The sequence below is a fragment of the Kockovaella imperatae genome (genome assembly GCF_002102565.1).
Source record: "Kockovaella imperatae strain NRRL Y-17943 chromosome Unknown BD324scaffold_3, whole genome shotgun sequence".
Taxonomy (NCBI): domain Eukaryota; kingdom Fungi; phylum Basidiomycota; class Tremellomycetes; order Tremellales; family Cuniculitremaceae; genus Kockovaella; species Kockovaella imperatae.
This window is the reverse complement of record NW_019028943.1, coordinates 459,512-475,167: the sequence shown is the minus strand read 5'-3', so window position 1 is coordinate 475,167 and position 15,656 is coordinate 459,512. Positions and strand designations below refer to the sequence as shown.

At 51.1% G+C, this 15,656-nt stretch overlaps 9 protein-coding genes across 9 annotated transcripts; 3 read left to right on the top strand and 6 right to left on the bottom strand.

The window, feature by feature from the left end:
• Positions 1 to 136: 136 nt before the first annotated feature.
• Positions 137 to 1,540, bottom strand: BD324DRAFT_649100 (WD40-repeat-containing domain protein; the record flags this gene model as incomplete). The annotated part of the gene is made up of 6 exons (XM_022017936.1): positions 137 to 314; positions 350 to 381; positions 417 to 584; positions 620 to 743; positions 776 to 899; positions 958 to 1,540. 6 exons carry the CDS (start codon positions 1,538 to 1,540, stop codon positions 137 to 139), a joined length of 1,209 nt encoding a protein of 402 aa, XP_021872868.1.
• Positions 1,541 to 1,663: 123 nt separating this feature from the next.
• On the bottom strand, positions 1,664 to 2,803 carry BD324DRAFT_618185 (hypothetical protein). The gene is made up of 4 exons (XM_022014998.1): positions 2,537 to 2,803; positions 2,259 to 2,501; positions 2,015 to 2,217; positions 1,664 to 1,977 (listed from the first exon to the last, which is right to left on the bottom strand). Exons 1-4 carry the CDS (start codon positions 2,768 to 2,770, stop codon positions 1,725 to 1,727), a joined length of 933 nt encoding a protein of 310 aa, XP_021872867.1. The 5' UTR covers positions 2,771 to 2,803; the 3' UTR covers positions 1,664 to 1,724.
• Positions 2,804 to 3,154: 351 nt separating this feature from the next.
• Positions 3,155 to 3,534, bottom strand: BD324DRAFT_649098 (cytochrome c oxidase family protein-like protein; the record flags this gene model as incomplete). The annotated part of the gene is made up of 5 exons (XM_022017935.1): positions 3,155 to 3,213; positions 3,288 to 3,310; positions 3,358 to 3,393; positions 3,436 to 3,470; positions 3,508 to 3,534. The coding sequence occupies 5 exons, from the start codon at positions 3,532 to 3,534 to the stop codon at positions 3,155 to 3,157; spliced, it is 180 nt and encodes a 59-aa protein (XP_021872866.1).
• A 189-nt stretch (positions 3,535 to 3,723) lies between these two features.
• BD324DRAFT_655322 (WD40-repeat-containing domain protein) lies at positions 3,724 to 6,218 on the top strand. Its single transcript, XM_022018812.1, has 9 exons — positions 3,724 to 4,158; positions 4,198 to 4,295; positions 4,333 to 4,365; positions 4,402 to 4,519; positions 4,571 to 4,864; positions 4,916 to 5,080; positions 5,117 to 5,378; positions 5,417 to 5,600; positions 5,639 to 6,218. The coding sequence occupies exons 1-9, from the start codon at positions 4,080 to 4,082 to the stop codon at positions 5,720 to 5,722; spliced, it is 1,317 nt and encodes a 438-aa protein (XP_021872865.1). The 5' UTR covers positions 3,724 to 4,079; the 3' UTR covers positions 5,723 to 6,218.
• A 35-nt stretch (positions 6,219 to 6,253) lies between these two features.
• Positions 6,254 to 9,292, top strand: BD324DRAFT_302873 (kinase-like domain-containing protein). Its single transcript, XM_022012432.1, has 9 exons — positions 6,254 to 7,349; positions 7,392 to 7,894; positions 7,930 to 8,187; positions 8,223 to 8,318; positions 8,355 to 8,513; positions 8,550 to 8,615; positions 8,654 to 8,954; positions 8,993 to 9,111; positions 9,150 to 9,292. Exons 1-9 carry the CDS (start codon positions 6,440 to 6,442, stop codon positions 9,192 to 9,194), a joined length of 2,457 nt encoding a protein of 818 aa, XP_021872864.1. The 5' UTR covers positions 6,254 to 6,439; the 3' UTR covers positions 9,195 to 9,292.
• On the bottom strand, positions 9,267 to 10,817 carry BD324DRAFT_303499 (hypothetical protein). The gene is made up of 2 exons (XM_022012434.1): positions 10,474 to 10,817; positions 9,267 to 10,426 (listed from the first exon to the last, which is right to left on the bottom strand). The coding sequence occupies exons 1-2, from the start codon at positions 10,520 to 10,522 to the stop codon at positions 9,390 to 9,392; spliced, it is 1,086 nt and encodes a 361-aa protein (XP_021872863.1). The 5' UTR covers positions 10,523 to 10,817; the 3' UTR covers positions 9,267 to 9,389.
• BD324DRAFT_303474 (hypothetical protein) lies at positions 10,689 to 12,022 on the bottom strand. Its single transcript, XM_022012433.1, has 4 exons — positions 11,761 to 12,022; positions 11,419 to 11,635; positions 11,138 to 11,371; positions 10,689 to 11,062 (listed from the first exon to the last, which is right to left on the bottom strand). The coding sequence occupies exons 1-4, from the start codon at positions 11,853 to 11,855 to the stop codon at positions 10,856 to 10,858; spliced, it is 753 nt and encodes a 250-aa protein (XP_021872862.1). The 5' UTR covers positions 11,856 to 12,022; the 3' UTR covers positions 10,689 to 10,855.
• On the top strand, positions 11,747 to 13,546 carry BD324DRAFT_303544 (hypothetical protein). Its single transcript, XM_022012435.1, has 2 exons — positions 11,747 to 12,026; positions 12,117 to 13,546. The coding sequence occupies exon 2, from the start codon at positions 12,191 to 12,193 to the stop codon at positions 13,364 to 13,366; it is 1,176 nt and encodes a 391-aa protein (XP_021872861.1). The 5' UTR covers positions 11,747 to 12,026; positions 12,117 to 12,190; the 3' UTR covers positions 13,367 to 13,546.
• Positions 13,547 to 13,678: 132 nt separating this feature from the next.
• BD324DRAFT_641283 (HAD-like domain-containing protein) lies at positions 13,679 to 14,836 on the bottom strand (the record flags this gene model as incomplete). The annotated part of the gene is made up of 3 exons (XM_022017414.1): positions 13,679 to 14,475; positions 14,542 to 14,719; positions 14,771 to 14,836. 3 exons carry the CDS (start codon positions 14,834 to 14,836, stop codon positions 13,679 to 13,681), a joined length of 1,041 nt encoding a protein of 346 aa, XP_021872860.1.
• Positions 14,837 to 15,656: the final 820 nt, after the last annotated feature.

Here is a 15,656-nt window from a genome sequence, read left to right as displayed (position 1 = left end):
TCATTGCATTTGCTGCAGATGAAGCTCGATGAACTCAGTGATCTGCCGGATGTAGTCATCTGATAGTCCGTGCTCAGCGCCAAAGCGGGTAGCGATTTGGCTTGGATCGTCTGGTTGATCGTCATTGGCGTTTACACTAGCGAGACCCACCGCCAACGGAGATTGTCAAGGGTATAGGATCGGCGTCATCACTGAGCATCAGCTCCATTTTTCCATATACTCGCCTAATGTCAATATCGATCGTGAGACTTTGCGGCGACTTGGTCGTGACATTTGCCGATGTTGCATCAGCCACCTTCTCCTGTTTGAACAGTCTTCGCGTCAGCCAAGTTTGAGGGCGCCAACTCACTTCATCCCCTCCTCAACTTCAAGCTCGTAGGCCTGGAGTCAGTCACCGTCTCCCCAGCATTCCTCACATTTTGCGCCTCTTCCGTGGCTGTCCTCCCCGAATCTGCGGTCCATACTCTCACGACTCCATCAGATCCGCCTGTGACGATATCCCCGTTCGGTAGGATGTCAGCACTCCACACGCTTTGGCAGGGATGGAGCAACACTCGGGCTTCCGGCTCAGATGCCCATACTCTCTGAAAGTCAGTTCGTTCGCACAGCGGGCTCTCACCGCGGAGTGATCCTCTCCGCAAGAAACGATCTGGCCATCTCGCGCAACGACGTGATAGACATAGTCCGTGTGGCCTCTGTATATCTGTAAAACGCTCCCCGTCATGTCCCATCTCCGGACCAGCCTATCATTAGCCTGGCATATGCCACGACGTACCCATCATTACACGCGCTGATGAACGTGTTGCCATCCATGCTGATACTCCTGACGGGTTCAGGGGATCCTTTGATACGCAGGAGCATGTTACCAGAAGGATCCCACAGATTGATCAGACGGTCCGCTGAGATCAGCTAATGATAGAGACAACATTATCCCACCAGATCCTAGGGTCAGCTCACAAGGATCACAAGCCTCACCTGTCAGATAATGACCCGCCTTAGGTCCTTCCTCCACTATCGCAACGCCCCAAACGGCTTCAACGTGCCCTTCCAGAAGTAGCTCTGTAGCCCACAGGGCCTCATTTGATTCATCATGATCGATAAGATCATGCTTCTTCCACACTCTCGCCGTCTTATCCCAGCTTCCACTAATCAGACGGGACCTTTGAGGGCTATAGCTCAATGTACAGACGTTGAGCGAGTGTCCAAGCAAGGCGTGCGTTGACTCGGGATCTAGAGTTTCAAGCGAGTGAAGCAAGATCATGGTTGAGTTCCCGCCAGAAGCTATGTATGCCGAGGAAGGATCACCATTTGGAATGTATGCCAGTGAGTTGACGTACGCCCCATGTCCTCCAAGGAGTGCCTTGAGCTGAAAAGAACTGGAGCTCCCTGCCTCTTCATCTGTAGTCTCCAATTTCCATATGCCAATGGATCCGTCTCTCGAGCCACTAGCAATACAGTCGTTACTGACAGCGAGGACGACTTTCACATCGTCAACGTGCGCCGGCCGCAGTAGCTGCCGGATTGCGTATGGATTGATCATGGTGTAGGCTGAACACAAACATTCGACTCTGAGACGCGCAGATGTGGTCATCAAAAGTGGAGGTGGCATTTGCGTTAAAGGATGGTACTGGGTTGAAAGACCTTCTGCAGCCCCCGAATACCGATGAAGTTGGTCGTTCAGCCTTTGTTGCTCGTATACCATTCGACGATCGTATGCTTCATATCTATATATCACCCCATACTGCTCTACGGAAAGATTTCGGGTACGTCACATCTTGCACCTGACCTTGACTTGCTTTGAAGAATATTCTCGACAAGCCCTCACTCGCGTACGATCCATCACTTGACAGTTCATCTTGTTCCGTTTCTGCAAGGAGGTGGATCCAAGTCTCGATTAAATGAGCCGCAAAGAGCTCCGGCTGAATCTCCGACGCTTTGAACCACGCGCCAAGAAAGAAGCTTAGAGGACCCAGCCAGCTGCTCTCCTCAGTGACAATCGCTCCTTCGTGCTTACCCCCAGAATCCCGCGTACAGCCTAGTCCCGTAGATGGTTACTTCCGATCCAAAAGGCAGACCGATGTAGAATGGGATGAGGGTATATATCAGAATGGCAAAGATAGTGTTGACCGGAGCGCCGAAGACTGGCAACTGATTGCACAATTGTGTGAGACCCATCCGAGGGCGTGGACCACCGCGAGACATGATTGAAGCGCAAGACTGACAGAGCTCAGCAAGAGGAACAGTAGACGGACGCAAACGGGTATTTCAACTAGTCCTCCAAAGAGCTTCGCATAGACTTTGACCAGCCATAGGAGGGTGGTGTATCTTCCGGTACGGAGTCTGGGTGCGTCTGCATTGCTCTGCGGGTTTAGCTTTGTGATCGGTTTTGAACGCACTTCGATGGAGCAATGCTTCTGGAATCGCTCTCTATAGGACGATGACCGACTCTTATCTAGCCTCTTGTACTCTTCTAAGACATGATGAAAAGCTTTGAGGAATGGCTAAAGTAAAGGGCCATTCGATTCATCAGACTCACCTTGGTATGACCATGTTTCATTGCTTGGAGGGCCTGTCTGATGTGGTGATCGACAGTGTAAAGAGCATGATCTGATCGGTCGAGCTGGACATGCGGTCCAGCGATATGATAATCTTGGCCAGCCTCCCGGTCAACAGTAGCTTTGGCGTAATTAGAGTGAGCAGAGTGCTTATCCTCCGGAGGAGCTCCATTCGGTATCTTCCTTGACCGAGAGGTTGACCTTCCCGCTGCCATGGCGTACAGGGTGGACTCGCTGGATGAAGAGTGTTCAAGACGGATTAAGATACAGAATATAAGTTGAGGATGGCCTGTCCTTTGAACGACTCCTGACTTGAGGAGTTGTAAGTGTAAGGAAGGGTAACTGCAGTGACGCAATCTGACTGTCAGAGGCCGTGTCAAAGATATCAATGCCAGTCAGTTCCCCTAGAAAGCTTCTCAGCCTCGCATACGCCGTCTCGAGTCCGGAAAGAGTCATTATAGCGTGGAATCGACATCCCTGGATCTTTCCATCCCTGCTGATTGGTCGAGCGGTCGTAGACGTCATGCCCTCTGAGCCCATTATCAAGAGGGAGGCAACCCATTCATAACTCCATCCTGTTTACAGCCTTCAAAAAGAAATCAAGCGGCCAAGTTCTTCTGCTCCTCCAGTCTGCGGTAGAACTCGTCCCTCTGTCGGGCTAATCAAGGTGTCAGCTTGAGGTTATTTGCTCCAAAGCCAAGAATCCTGGTAACCGGCGCATTCCCCACTCACCGGAAGGAACGTGAACTCCGTACCTGATCACAAGTCATTAAGATAGCCTAGCACACAGAATGAGACTCACCAGTACCCGTATCCAGCAGTCAGACCAAGTCCGAAGCTGTGAATCATCAGTGCCCCGTCCCCTAGTCCTTCTCCTCACGCCGTGGAAATATCCAAGATCAGCCTCTTTCGGAGCTATATGTAAGCCACACATCCCCACGCTTGTGCTCACCTTTCCAACGATAGGTGCGATGGGCATGATTCAGGGACTGTGTGATCTGTTGACAGGAAGTATGATAGCGAAAGAGATGCAATGAGAAGACCGACGAAAGAGGTTTTGATTCCCTGAGCAGATATAGGCGTGAGGTAGAAATTGTGTGGCAAATAGGCGCGTGTCTCCAATTCCAATCGTCGCATAACACTCCTCATGGACCGAGAAATCCAAGGTGGATCCTACTGTCTACATCTCATGGCCATCAACTTCATACCGCATTAGTCGTTTGGACACGTCAACAACATACTTCAGGCAGAGTCTTGGACCGTCCTCACTGGGCCATTCAAGACACCGTAAACCACCCTACAAACATAAGCCCTCAGCGCTCACACGAGACTCAACAATTCCTTCAAATCGGCGCGCCTCCCAATTCCCCTTTGACGTCCCTTTCTCCTCTGCCCCGGAGGGACGCACCTCTGGGTAATCACCATCTTTCATACGCTGTCAGTGACCGGCAAATCCCTAATTCAGTAGATCAGTAGAAAGGCGGGCGATTGGATAATCCCCTGCATCGCGTTTTGCTTGCTCCCATGGAGGCCGAATCCACTTCTCCATGGCGCTTCGCCCAGTGCTTTGGAGACAAGGGGGAGGTGGAGGATATCACAGAGGGTGAGGGTCTGCGGCAGAGCCATGTGCTGACTGTCATAGCCGACATCATTTCAACGGTGGAGTTTGATCATACAGGCGACTATCTGGCAACCGGGGATAAGGGTGGTAGAGTGGTTTTGTTTGAGCGGAATGAGCAGGTGAGTCATTCACCACATTCGTCCTGTTGACTTGTAGAAACGTGGATGCGAATATAAATTTTACACAGAGGTGAGCCTTTGATCGTGATCTTGCGCTGACTCTCAGTTTCAATCCCATGAACCAGAGTTCGACTATCTGAAATCACTAGAGATCGAAGAGAAGATAAATCGCATCAAGTGGATAAAGCGACAGAACGCAGCCCATTTCTTGCTCAGTACGAACGGTAAGTCGATCGGTACTGCGTGATACTTTACTGACCTTCTGCAACCCTCAGACAAAACGATCAAGCTGTGGAAGGTATTCGATAAGCAGATCAAGATGGTTGCTGAAAACAATCATTCCGATGGCTTTCAAGCGGGCGGTCAAGGCCCATCCGGTCCACCGTTACGACTTCCTAGAATGACGACACATGACTCCATCACTGCCGCTGTCCCTCGGAAAGTGTATGCCAATGCCCACGCCTATCACATCAACTCTATATCAGTCAATTCGGACGGCGAGACATATATTTCTGCTGACGATTTGAGGATCAATCTGTGGAACCTGAATATCAGCGACCAGAGTTTCAGTGAGTCAAGAACACCGGAGCGCGAATCCATCAGGCTGACATCGCACACAGACATCGTCGACATCAAACCTGTCAACATGGAAGAACTGACCGAGGTCATCACCGCCGCCGAATTCCATCCCATACATTGCAACCTTTTCATGTACTCGAGCTCAAAGGGAACGATTAAACTCGCCGATATGAGAGAGTCCGCGTTATGTGATCAGCACGCAAAACGTGAGTCCAGCACGCCAGCCACTCTGACGCCTTCAGAATTTGAAGAGGAGGAGGACCCGTCCCAGAAATCCTTCTTCTCCGAAATTATCTCTTCCATTTCTGACGTCAAGTTCTCCCGTGACGGAAGGTATATCCTGTCGCGCGATTACCTCACGTTGAAAATCTGGGATATCGCAATGGAAAATAAGCCAGTGAAAACAATCAACATACATGATCACCTCAGACAAAAGCTTTGCGACCTGTACGAGAATGACTGCATTTTCGACAAGTTTGAGTGCACGTTCAGCGGTGATGGCAAGTGAGTCATCAAGTGTGGCGAAGCTGAGCGTCTCGTAGCCAAGTGCTCACTGGGTCATATCAAAATTACTTCCGGATCTACGATGTCAACGGAGACAACGATGTCGTTCTTCAAGCCGACAAATCTGCCTTCAAAGCGAAGAAGATTGGAGGTGCTCGAGGCAAGGCGCCAGGCAAGAAGGAGGGATTGCAGACGGAAAACATTGACTTCGCTAAGAAGATAGTGAGACAGTTGTAGGGGCTCTTCCGCTAACTATCAAGCTTCACGCCAGCTGGCACCCGAGAGAAAACACCATTGCCATTGCCGCCACCAATAACCTGTTCCTCTATTCGACACTGTCATGATCTCCGTTTCCTGTCTCGTCCTTTTGCATCTTCTTTTACATTACGACCTTTGCATTCAAATTTTCGTTTTTTTTTTCCTAACCTCGAGCAACGTCTCACGATACCATCTATCGACATACCCGCCCTCCTTCTTCTTCCCTCATAAGGATGGATGTACGACTTTCACTTCGCCAAAAGCAGGACCAAATCTCAATCTCGCGGCCGAACAGATACTTCAACCTCAATTTATCGCCAGAAGAGATCAGACCCCCACCCCTCAAGCAGAGAATCAAAAAGAGAGAAACGTAGAGCAGTGTGTAGTGTTGATTGCGATTCGAAGTAATCGAGTTTGTGGACAGAGACATAGGTGTACTCGAAGCAGAATGATTTCAAAGCATAAAAGTGGCCTAGTAGAAATTGAGAAAGCAGCTTTTGTTCATATGCTCTTCTGCAATGGACTCTCCGTACGAGTTGTTGCCAGGATCATCTCTTCAGCTTTACGTAATTTTCTGACTCGACATAAACACTTGCCAGCCATTCATTCATTAATCTGGCGACTGTCTTTTTTTCTGGCTAATACCTCCTCACCATTCCACCGGGAAGGTCTGCATGCTTGCTGCACCGAGACATTGAATGCTGGAGAGCCGATAGGACTGGAGAAATCGCGACAAGATTGAGCTTTGCGCAGTATCGCGAGCGCCGTACGACAGCTCTGGTTAGGGAAGACTCGAAATCAAAATGACAACACTTCAATCAACATTTATTGCTCCGACTTCAGACCGACCCATCGCCTCATCGTCCATCCCTCGCTCAGCCTCTCTCCACACTCCGAATCGCACGAGATCGAAACATGGATCCATATCAGGCATGCATGAGATCAGACGGACACCATTAAAAGGATTCTTGTGGGAAGAGGACAGTGCAGAGTCTCCTCAACTCGTCGCTCCGGATTTCCATTTTCCCTGGATGAACGAACAGGGTCAACACGAGGACCGCAGCATGGGTAGCAGGGCGACACCGAATGGATCTAGACGTACGCCATCACGTTCAGAGGATATCGAGGAGAAGTATCGGCATCTTAGGCTTTCACCGACATTATCAAAACGTATACGACCTCAATCTGCGGATGCTACGGCGACACCGCCAGATCGGATTCTCCCTCGTCATCAACACACTCAATCTCAGAATCCTTCAGCCTCATCGCAACGGATGGGATCGCTCGCCGAGATTCCCACGACAACTCCAAACAAGGGGACAAGCACAACACCGAACTCGTCTGGCCTTGGCAGGACGTATGGGGGTAATCGTGTCTTCTCAAGAGTAGTCTCTGCGCCAATAACCATGAGGCAGGGTAGAGAGACCGATGACAGCAATACGTGGGCATCCTCAGCCCGTCCAGCTCTCGTATCGACTGGCTCGTCCTCCTCTGTCAATGATCACACCGATACGACCAAAACTATCAAGGCTTTAGGCGGGGACGCACAGACCACGCGAAGTCGTTTTGTCACACCGGGGCATACGGATCGAACTATCGGGGCCCTCAGCACAACCGGTCGTCGAGTTCACGGCTTGTCCAGGTTCGGTGGTCCAGCTCGACGCGTTGTCGCGCCTGAGACCGGAGAGGAGGTCTTAGCGGATCCAATGTCAGGTGAGGATCATTCAGGCCATCAACGCTCATCATATATGCTAGACTCTCCGAATACCGCGTCCCCCGCCAACTCATCCACAACACCTCAAGAAGAGCCTCGGTCATTCCGTCTCTCTCCCATGTCTGAAGACCCGGAGGAATCACGCCCTCTACCTGCAAACTCCTCCGTCCACTCTCTGCAAGGTCGACGCAACTCGCCCGATCCCGACGACAAACCATTCCGTCCGTTCCAAACATTAGGAGGAGAATCAGGGTCATCTTACCGCCATTCGACACCTCACAAAGAGATCTCAGTACAGCCTGCAAGGTCACCAAGAGCACAGGCTAGATCGCCTTTGGCCCCAGCACGTACGATCCCTGCCGCCCTGCCTCCATCTCCACAACCAATCAAAGCTTCGCGTCCAGCTCCGCCCATCGACTTCAAACCGATTCATCATCCAGTTCAGGCAACGGTGCAGCCTTCAGCTCCAGCGGAGCCCACACAATGGAACAACACGCAGACTCTGGTCAATCCCGTTCCGGCACCTGCCAAACGGTCCTTCATAGTGAGTGGGCTCATGTGATTTCCTGCTGACCTCAGGTCAACAACAATGCATATGAGCGAATCACCGTTCTCGGCAAAGGCGGCTCATCCAAAGTCTACTCTGTACTATGCGCCAACACGAGAAAGGTGTATGCACTCAAGCGGGTCATGCTGGATCGTGCGGATGCCGAGACATGCCAAGGATACATGAACGAAATCGAACTGTTGAAGAGACTGCGAGGTCACGACAGGATCATCCAGCTCATAGATCATCAAATCATCTTTTCGAACAATCGGCCAAAAGTGCTCAACATTGTGAGTCGACGTGCCAATTCAGTCCCTGACGTCAGGTCATGGAATGCGGAGAGATCGACTTTTCGCTGCTTCTCGATGAGCAAAAGGGGAAGATGCTCAATATGAACTTTGTCGGACTATACTGGCAACAGGTGAGTGCGGTCTGTTGGGGCGTCGCTGACTCGTAGATGCTTGAAGCTGTCCACGCTGTTCATCTCGAAAATGTTGTCCACACAGACCTGAAACCTGCCAACTTCGTACTGGTGAAAGGTCGTCTGAAGATTATCGATTTTGGCATTGCAAAGGCGGTGGCCAATGACACTGTCAACATTCAACGAGAGCAGCAGGTGGGTCGATCCCTTGTCATCTCGTGCTAACGCCAGGTCGGAACTGTCAACTACATGTCGCCAGAGGCGATTCAGCGGATGAATAATCAGAAAGTGCTCAAGGCAGGTCTGGTCCTTGCTGGCTCTGCTAACAAACACAGGTGTCGTATTCCAGCGATGTTTGGTCCCTCGGCTGCATCCTGTATCAGATGATTTACGGTCATACCCCATTCTCCAGCATTCCGGGCGGCCCACTACCCAAGATGAACGCGATCGCTGATCCGAACCACAAAATCACATACCCCGACACGGCGACGCCAAAAGGAGCGGCTCCCGATCTCGCCGTGGCTGTCAACCCGGCTGCCATCGATACTATGCGTCGCTGCCTGTGCTACAACAGGGAACAACGCCTCACCATTCCTGAACTATTGCATCACGAGTTCCTCCGGCCAAAAATTAGAGGTGCGCAATTTTCGAATCAACTCTGCTGATGCGTTTAGAATCCGCGCTGCCTGTAGGGTCCACGACTTTGACACGCCATCAAATGTCTCTGCTGGTAGATTACGTGCTTCAGTACAATCATCTGCCGACTCTCGCACCGGGAGATACGACCGCGGAGGTGAGCGATCCCTGTGAGCCACAACTGATGCATCGCAGGATCTCTTCACCCAGCTTGAGGCTCAGAATTCCCTCACGAAATGAACACGGGGCACCTTTTGGTTTCCACATCATCTACATCAACGGCTGATCACTCATAATTGATTCTTGACCAATTTTTGCCTCTGTATAACGATTTGTCCATGCATCATGATAGTAATGCGGATGCCGGGGACCGATCGATTGGCTTCTTCATCAGGGTTTTTGAGAGAGAGTTTATACAAGATGCATTCCAACCACTCATCCATAAAGCCTTCTCGGGCTGTATGGATTTGTTGGCCCCTCTGAACTGGGAATGCCGTACAGATATGGATCATTCACAACGTGCAGACGACTCGAGTGGTCGTTCGAAGAGCTCGCTCGGTAATCGTCTCGATAATCATCCCTCCCATCATAATCCTCTTGACTCTGCATGCCCGAGGCATAGTGTGTCAATCCGTGTGGTCTATCAGGTACTGGTGGATGTCGACCATATCGCTCCATGAACCTTTTCTGACTGTTTGGGGTATCGTTCAGCTCTGCTCGAGCGCCACGAGGTGATTTGACAGGTGATCTAGCTGGTGGAGGGTAGGCAGGATGGACACTCGTTCGACCAGAGGTGACTCCGGAAGGCATGGCGGTGTATGGATCTGATACACTTGACGCTGGACTCTCAATCCGCCTCATCCCTGGATCAGGGTACTGAGGTGTCATCAAGTGGTAGTCGCTTCCAGGTGAATGATACGAATCAGGGGTAGCGTATTCCGTGGGCGAGAAATATGGTTGTTGATGTTGAGGGTCAACAGCAAGTTGAGCAGGATGATGATGATCCTGCGAGCTATTGTAATCGTATTCGTAGCTCGAGTGATCATGGGATGAAGAAGGAAGAGGGGCATCATAAGGGCTAGCATAGGGATTGTGGCTGTGTTGAGAATAAGACTGATGATCCACGACGGCCATGTGATTCTGTTGATCGGCGGGAACCATGGGTTGACCAAAGAGCTCTGGATTCGATAGGTTCGGGTGCTCGTAGTAATATGCTGGCTTTTGTTCCGACTGATCATATGTCAAGGATGGTTGTACCTGTGATTGGTCATTATACGCATAGGGGTCCTTCTCTTCATAAGATAATCTCTTTGCCATCCCTGGCATCGTCGCATTCTGCATCAATGGTGAATGAAGGTTGTCCAAGGTCCGCTCATTGGCAGGATTCGGTTCCTGTAATCGACGGGATTTGGCACGAGATTTGACCCATACTCGAATCCAAACGATAATGAGGATAATCAACACCAGGCCGCCTGAGTATCTCATTAGCAGACTCCCTCCTGCTCCTGAGATGACGTACAAAAGCTGCCGGCGCCGACAATATACCAGATGTCTCCAGGTTGAAGCATCGGACAGACTTGACCCTTTTGGTCGTAGTCGACGTTGTTCTAAGAGGGAGGGGATAAGCGTGTCACAAGATAGGCGCAAGCGACGAGCGACAGGCCGTGGAAGGAGATGAAGGGGTCAGACGGAAATAGGTACGGGTGAAGGATTAAGAGAGAGAGAGAGGTGATACGAAGGCAGGATCAAGGGAGGTATTATGGAGTTCCCTAGGGAGGAAGAGACGGGGATTAAAGAGAGAGGCAGTGGCAGGTTTGGCTCAGACTAGCCCGAGGACTTTGGCTTTCGCAGCTCGAATCAGGACTCAGGGGATTTTGGGACGAATCTCTTGTTCAGGATTTTCAAGACGAGTATCCGAACCGGTAGATGTAGGGAAGTAGCATCCAACGTAGGGTGGGTTGAACACGGGTCAATTTCCGGGCCTCACGAGGTGGCGGGTCATTGTCCATCCTCTCATCTCCTCCGAACATGACGCAGACGAGCCGAAGAGATCGGCGAGGGGGGTCCCTTGAACAGGGGACGAGAGGGGGCGTGGTGGCGTTTTTTGCCCAAAAAACGGTGAACGGAGAAAAGAATTAAATGATAGCAAAGAATAGAAATCAGCCGCGAGGCTGTCGACTCACTTCACCAGGATGAGGAGCACATCCGAATTGCCTTCGTAAAAGATTGGTGAGCCGAGTGCTACCTGATTCCTCGGGATGATCGATCGAGTCCATCTTGACGTTTGCTTTGAAATTCTTCTTCCTCGCGACAGGTCCAGCTGCTTTGAGAGGGGCTCCTCCAGGGGTTCTCTCGATAGGCGACCAGAGAGAGGCGGTATGGCGTTCCAAGGGGCGTCCTACGAAGCGTCTCGCGATCTTGGAAGGACAGCAGAGTGAGGAACCCAGCAAGAACGTCCTCTCACGGAGAGGCTTGCCAATGGCGTTTTTCTGCGTCCGCCCTTCTCTCTACTTTCCTGCTCGTGCTCTGCACGGCAAATTCGGGTTAAATGAGGATTGGGATAAGGAGGTCGGAGACAAGAGAGTTGAGATACGTCCCGCCCGGGGACAGTACAAGGTATGAATGAGGTTGGAACAATGATGTTCACTGTCAAAAGTCCAAAGTCTACATTTCTACGCTGGCTTTCTCTCTTTAGCCCTTGAACCGAGTCACCTGCGCTATCGCATCTCTTTGCCCCGTCTACATCATCATCGACAAGCCTCTCAGAAGACTGCACTAGTCATGCATCGACCTTGTTCTCACTCACAGTATCGATGCTTCCTGCTCAAGACTAGTCCCAGGTCTGGACTCATTGCTGACCAGCCAACCGCGACGGCCGGTAAATTTTAGAAATGTCGACATGAAAATATCCCACTGGTTGGGCTATTTCAACTTTGGGGCTTGAGTCTCTCCTCTGAGTCTTGCGGGGGACGGGATCTCATCTTTTTGATATTAGAGAGCCATTGGAATCATCGAACACTCATCTTGAATATCTCTTTCCTGCCATGTAACACAACTCCTGGACAATTTGTTGTATGCCTCTTGCAAGTATTTGGGACTCGAAACATCGATGATGTCCATCCTGAAACACTTAACGTAAATTCATAGCTGAAGGGTGACCAGATCATCATGGACGCCGAAGCTTCCTCGTCTTCACTACTAGTTCTCCTCTCTAACCTGTGGCTGACCGGTCCAGGATGGTCTTCACCAGGTCCAAAACCCGGCTGATGAAGGCAGGAGAAGGCTCGATAGTCCCCACAACATTGCCTAACCTCAATCGTACGGAAGGCCAAGTCAGTGTGGATGAAAACAAACTTTCATCACGACCTGTCCGATCACTTCCTCTCGAGATCATGAATATGGTCGTCACGATCCTCTATGCGAAGAACGAAATGGATGCACTTGCCAATCTGTCACGACTCAATAATTCATTCTACGACTTGGTGACCCCTCGACTCTATCACGTTGTGCGACTCTCTGATTCTGTCAGCTTCCACCTTTTCCTGTCATCCCGAGAGGCTCTAAGCCAACGTCTCATCTCAACTGGTATTGGTAAGGGCAAAAGCAGAGAGAATCTGGAGTATCCAAGGCCTCGCGAACCTCCAGCTATTGAGCACTTGGAAATACACATGGCCGCTTGGACCGGCTCCGAAAGGCTTTTCGATGGCATTGATTTAGCCTTCATCGCGAAGCAGTACGAAATGGACATTGTAGAGAATGTAGAGAAGAAGCCGTTCGACATCTCCACCCTTTTCATCCGTCTCAATCGCGTCTGCCGAGCCTCTTTCGCTGAATTCAAAAGGATCGCGAACTTGTTCCAACCCCTGCACTTCTCGTGGCGAGCAGATGACATATATGAGCACGGCTCCTACACAGACATGATCGCCTTTCAACTGCAATGGATGTTCATGGATAAGTTCATCCGGAACAGCTTCACATATAGCCCTCGTGTTCGCAGTGTAGACATGCCGCTATGTCGTTCCTACCGAACCTCAAGCAAAACTCGCCGTCTTGTCTTCCCTGATCAATTCAGGGACAGGATCTCAGACATGCCAAAGTGCAAGATCGTTGGGTTTTTTCTTGCGATCTCAGCCGTCTCATCTTTAAACCCCCCGGGCGCCGTCCATGAAGACCCACGTCCTACATATATCCTCTGCAACTTTGCCAAGGAAGAAAGAGAAGAGATCAAGAAAGTCATTTGTCATACTACAAGGTGCTGGATGTTGGACAAGACCCCACCTTCATGCCATTTTATCGAAGACAGGAGCTTGAGCAATATGAATGCGGCAGCTTGGAGAGACTGGCTAGAAGAGGACTATTGGGGAGATTCGTCAGCGCTTGACGATCCCGTCTCGGGAGACAAGCAGGCGTAGCGTTTGAGTAGCGCATCGGGACGGCGTCAGCAGTGCGCCGGCACTGCGGTAGCAAGCTTACGGAGAGGAGCAGGGACGCTCGTCGTGTGCTAAGCGCAATATAGGAGAAGATGAGGAACCGGTTGTGAAAGGAAAGCGAGGGCTTCTACGAATGAGGAGACTACAGTCTGTGTATAGCTTTTGAAGACAGGTCACTGAGAGATACATTAGAACGCTTGACTGAAAATATCTATCGCTACAGACACAGGGGCGCGTTATAGCAACCTGCCCTGCTCACAGTCTATGTATACATGCCTCCGTCCGTTCTCACATCTAGTGAGCGACGGTGAAGTGGAGTCTGCCATCAGGCAGCTGTTCGCACTTGACTTGATCCATGGTCTCGACGATGTAGTGAGCGCCATAATGCGAGATCTGCTCTCGCTTGTGAGAAGTGCAAACAGCAATGACGGTACCGCCAGCAGCGACTGCGGCTTTGATGCCACTTGGGGAGTCTTCGAAGATGACTGACTTCTTGGGATCGATTCCGAGGTCCTTGGCGGCGAGGAGGAATGGATCAGGGTGAGGCTTGCCCTTTTCCAATCGGGGGTCGTCGGCCGTGACACACACGCCAGGGACAGCGATTCCCGTTCGCTCAAGACATCCATGACAATATGTCTTGGCGCCTGACGTAGCTACAGCGTACTTGTCCTTCGGCAATGAATCGATGAGCTTCCGGACGCCAGGTAAGATTTGAACGGACATGTCGACGAGATCCTCTTCGTCAACTTCAAAGACGTCTCCATCGACTTCGTCGATGAGGATGGGTTCCTTTTTAGGGGAAGACGACATGGCGAGATTGGTCAAAGCCTTGGTGATGTCATTACTGAGACTTGTGGACGGTCGTCGCGTCGCTTCCTTCGGAGAATCGGTGCCGCCAGTGACTGGGGTCATGGGTCCAAAGGAAGATAGAGTACCGAGAGATGTGGCGGATTTTGAGAACGAAGGTTTACGAGACGAGGAGATTGAATTGCTTCGAGATGAGGCCGCTGAACCGCTTCGAGAGTTTCGTCTGGATCCACTTCGAGAGACGGGCGGCGAGTCGGCAAAAGCAAGGATGGACCTTTCGAATTCTGTGAGGACAAGGGGCGAGATACAATGGTGAGCGGGTGATGAGACTTGATTACTTGGTTACTCACTATCAACCTCTTTATCCACATGCTCCTTTTTCAGATTCGGGATGAGATCTTGGAGGTTGTCGCTGGCGCGTCGCCCATGAGTCGCAGCGATAACCTCTTCTCTGTCCAAGCCAAGCTCATCGGCCTTGGCGGACCACGCAGCTTCGACCGCAGCGATCGAGTCTGTAAGTGTGCCGTCCTGAACCGAGATGTCTCAGCTTTGATCAAAGGTTGCAGTAGCTAGACTTACCATGTCGAACAGGACACCATCGACGGTGAACGACGAGGTGTTCGGGAATCGATCAGACGTGGCCATCGTAGATTTGTATGATCGGGATACGTGTACGTGTATCAGAGATAACGGAAAGATTTGCCCGGGACGGTAGCGTGCTCGTGTATACGCTCAAGTGTCGTTCGTTGTACAGCGATGTGGTTGTAAGATGCTCTTGATGAGAACGAAGGGTACTTCAGTCCGAACGTTCTTTATAGTACTCGGCCCCATGATGCCCTGCCCATGCCATCGTACAAAATTTTCGCCTCAGGACCGAACCCCCCTTGGCCCTTTGCATCCGGAAACTGGTAAAAAGACAAACAGCACTGGTGCATCATGAGACACTAGTTTTTCCTCTTGCTTGCACCACTAACCGGTCTCTTCGCTCCTCTTCGCCTCCTCCCTCCATTCGGCGTTAGTGGGCATGGTGTGAGAGAGATACAAAACCGAACAAAAGAGTGGATCGAGAGGCCGGATGCAGTCGGTGACTCGTCCGGCCTGAGAAAGACAAGAGATCCAAAAAGGGGGCTGTAGATCGGGAGTCCAGGGATTAAAATTCTGCTCCTCCTCCTATGCATAACCGACTCTTCCCGCCTGGCCTGGAAGCCGCCCACACTCTGTAGCCCCCTTGGTGGCAGCCTGGCTGGCTGGCTGCTTAGCGCCTCTCCCGCGGCAGATGGGATTGGAAGGTGCAGGTGCAGGGAATACGCTGTCTCTCAGGACACTTGATGATATCAGCGGCACCGTTCCTTCATGTGAATGTATATTCGATAGGTGCCACACAAGAGAACAGTGTGTGGACGAAAGTACGTCATGGGAAGAAAAAACAACGAGTACGGATTTGATCCCGTCATTCACTGGCGCC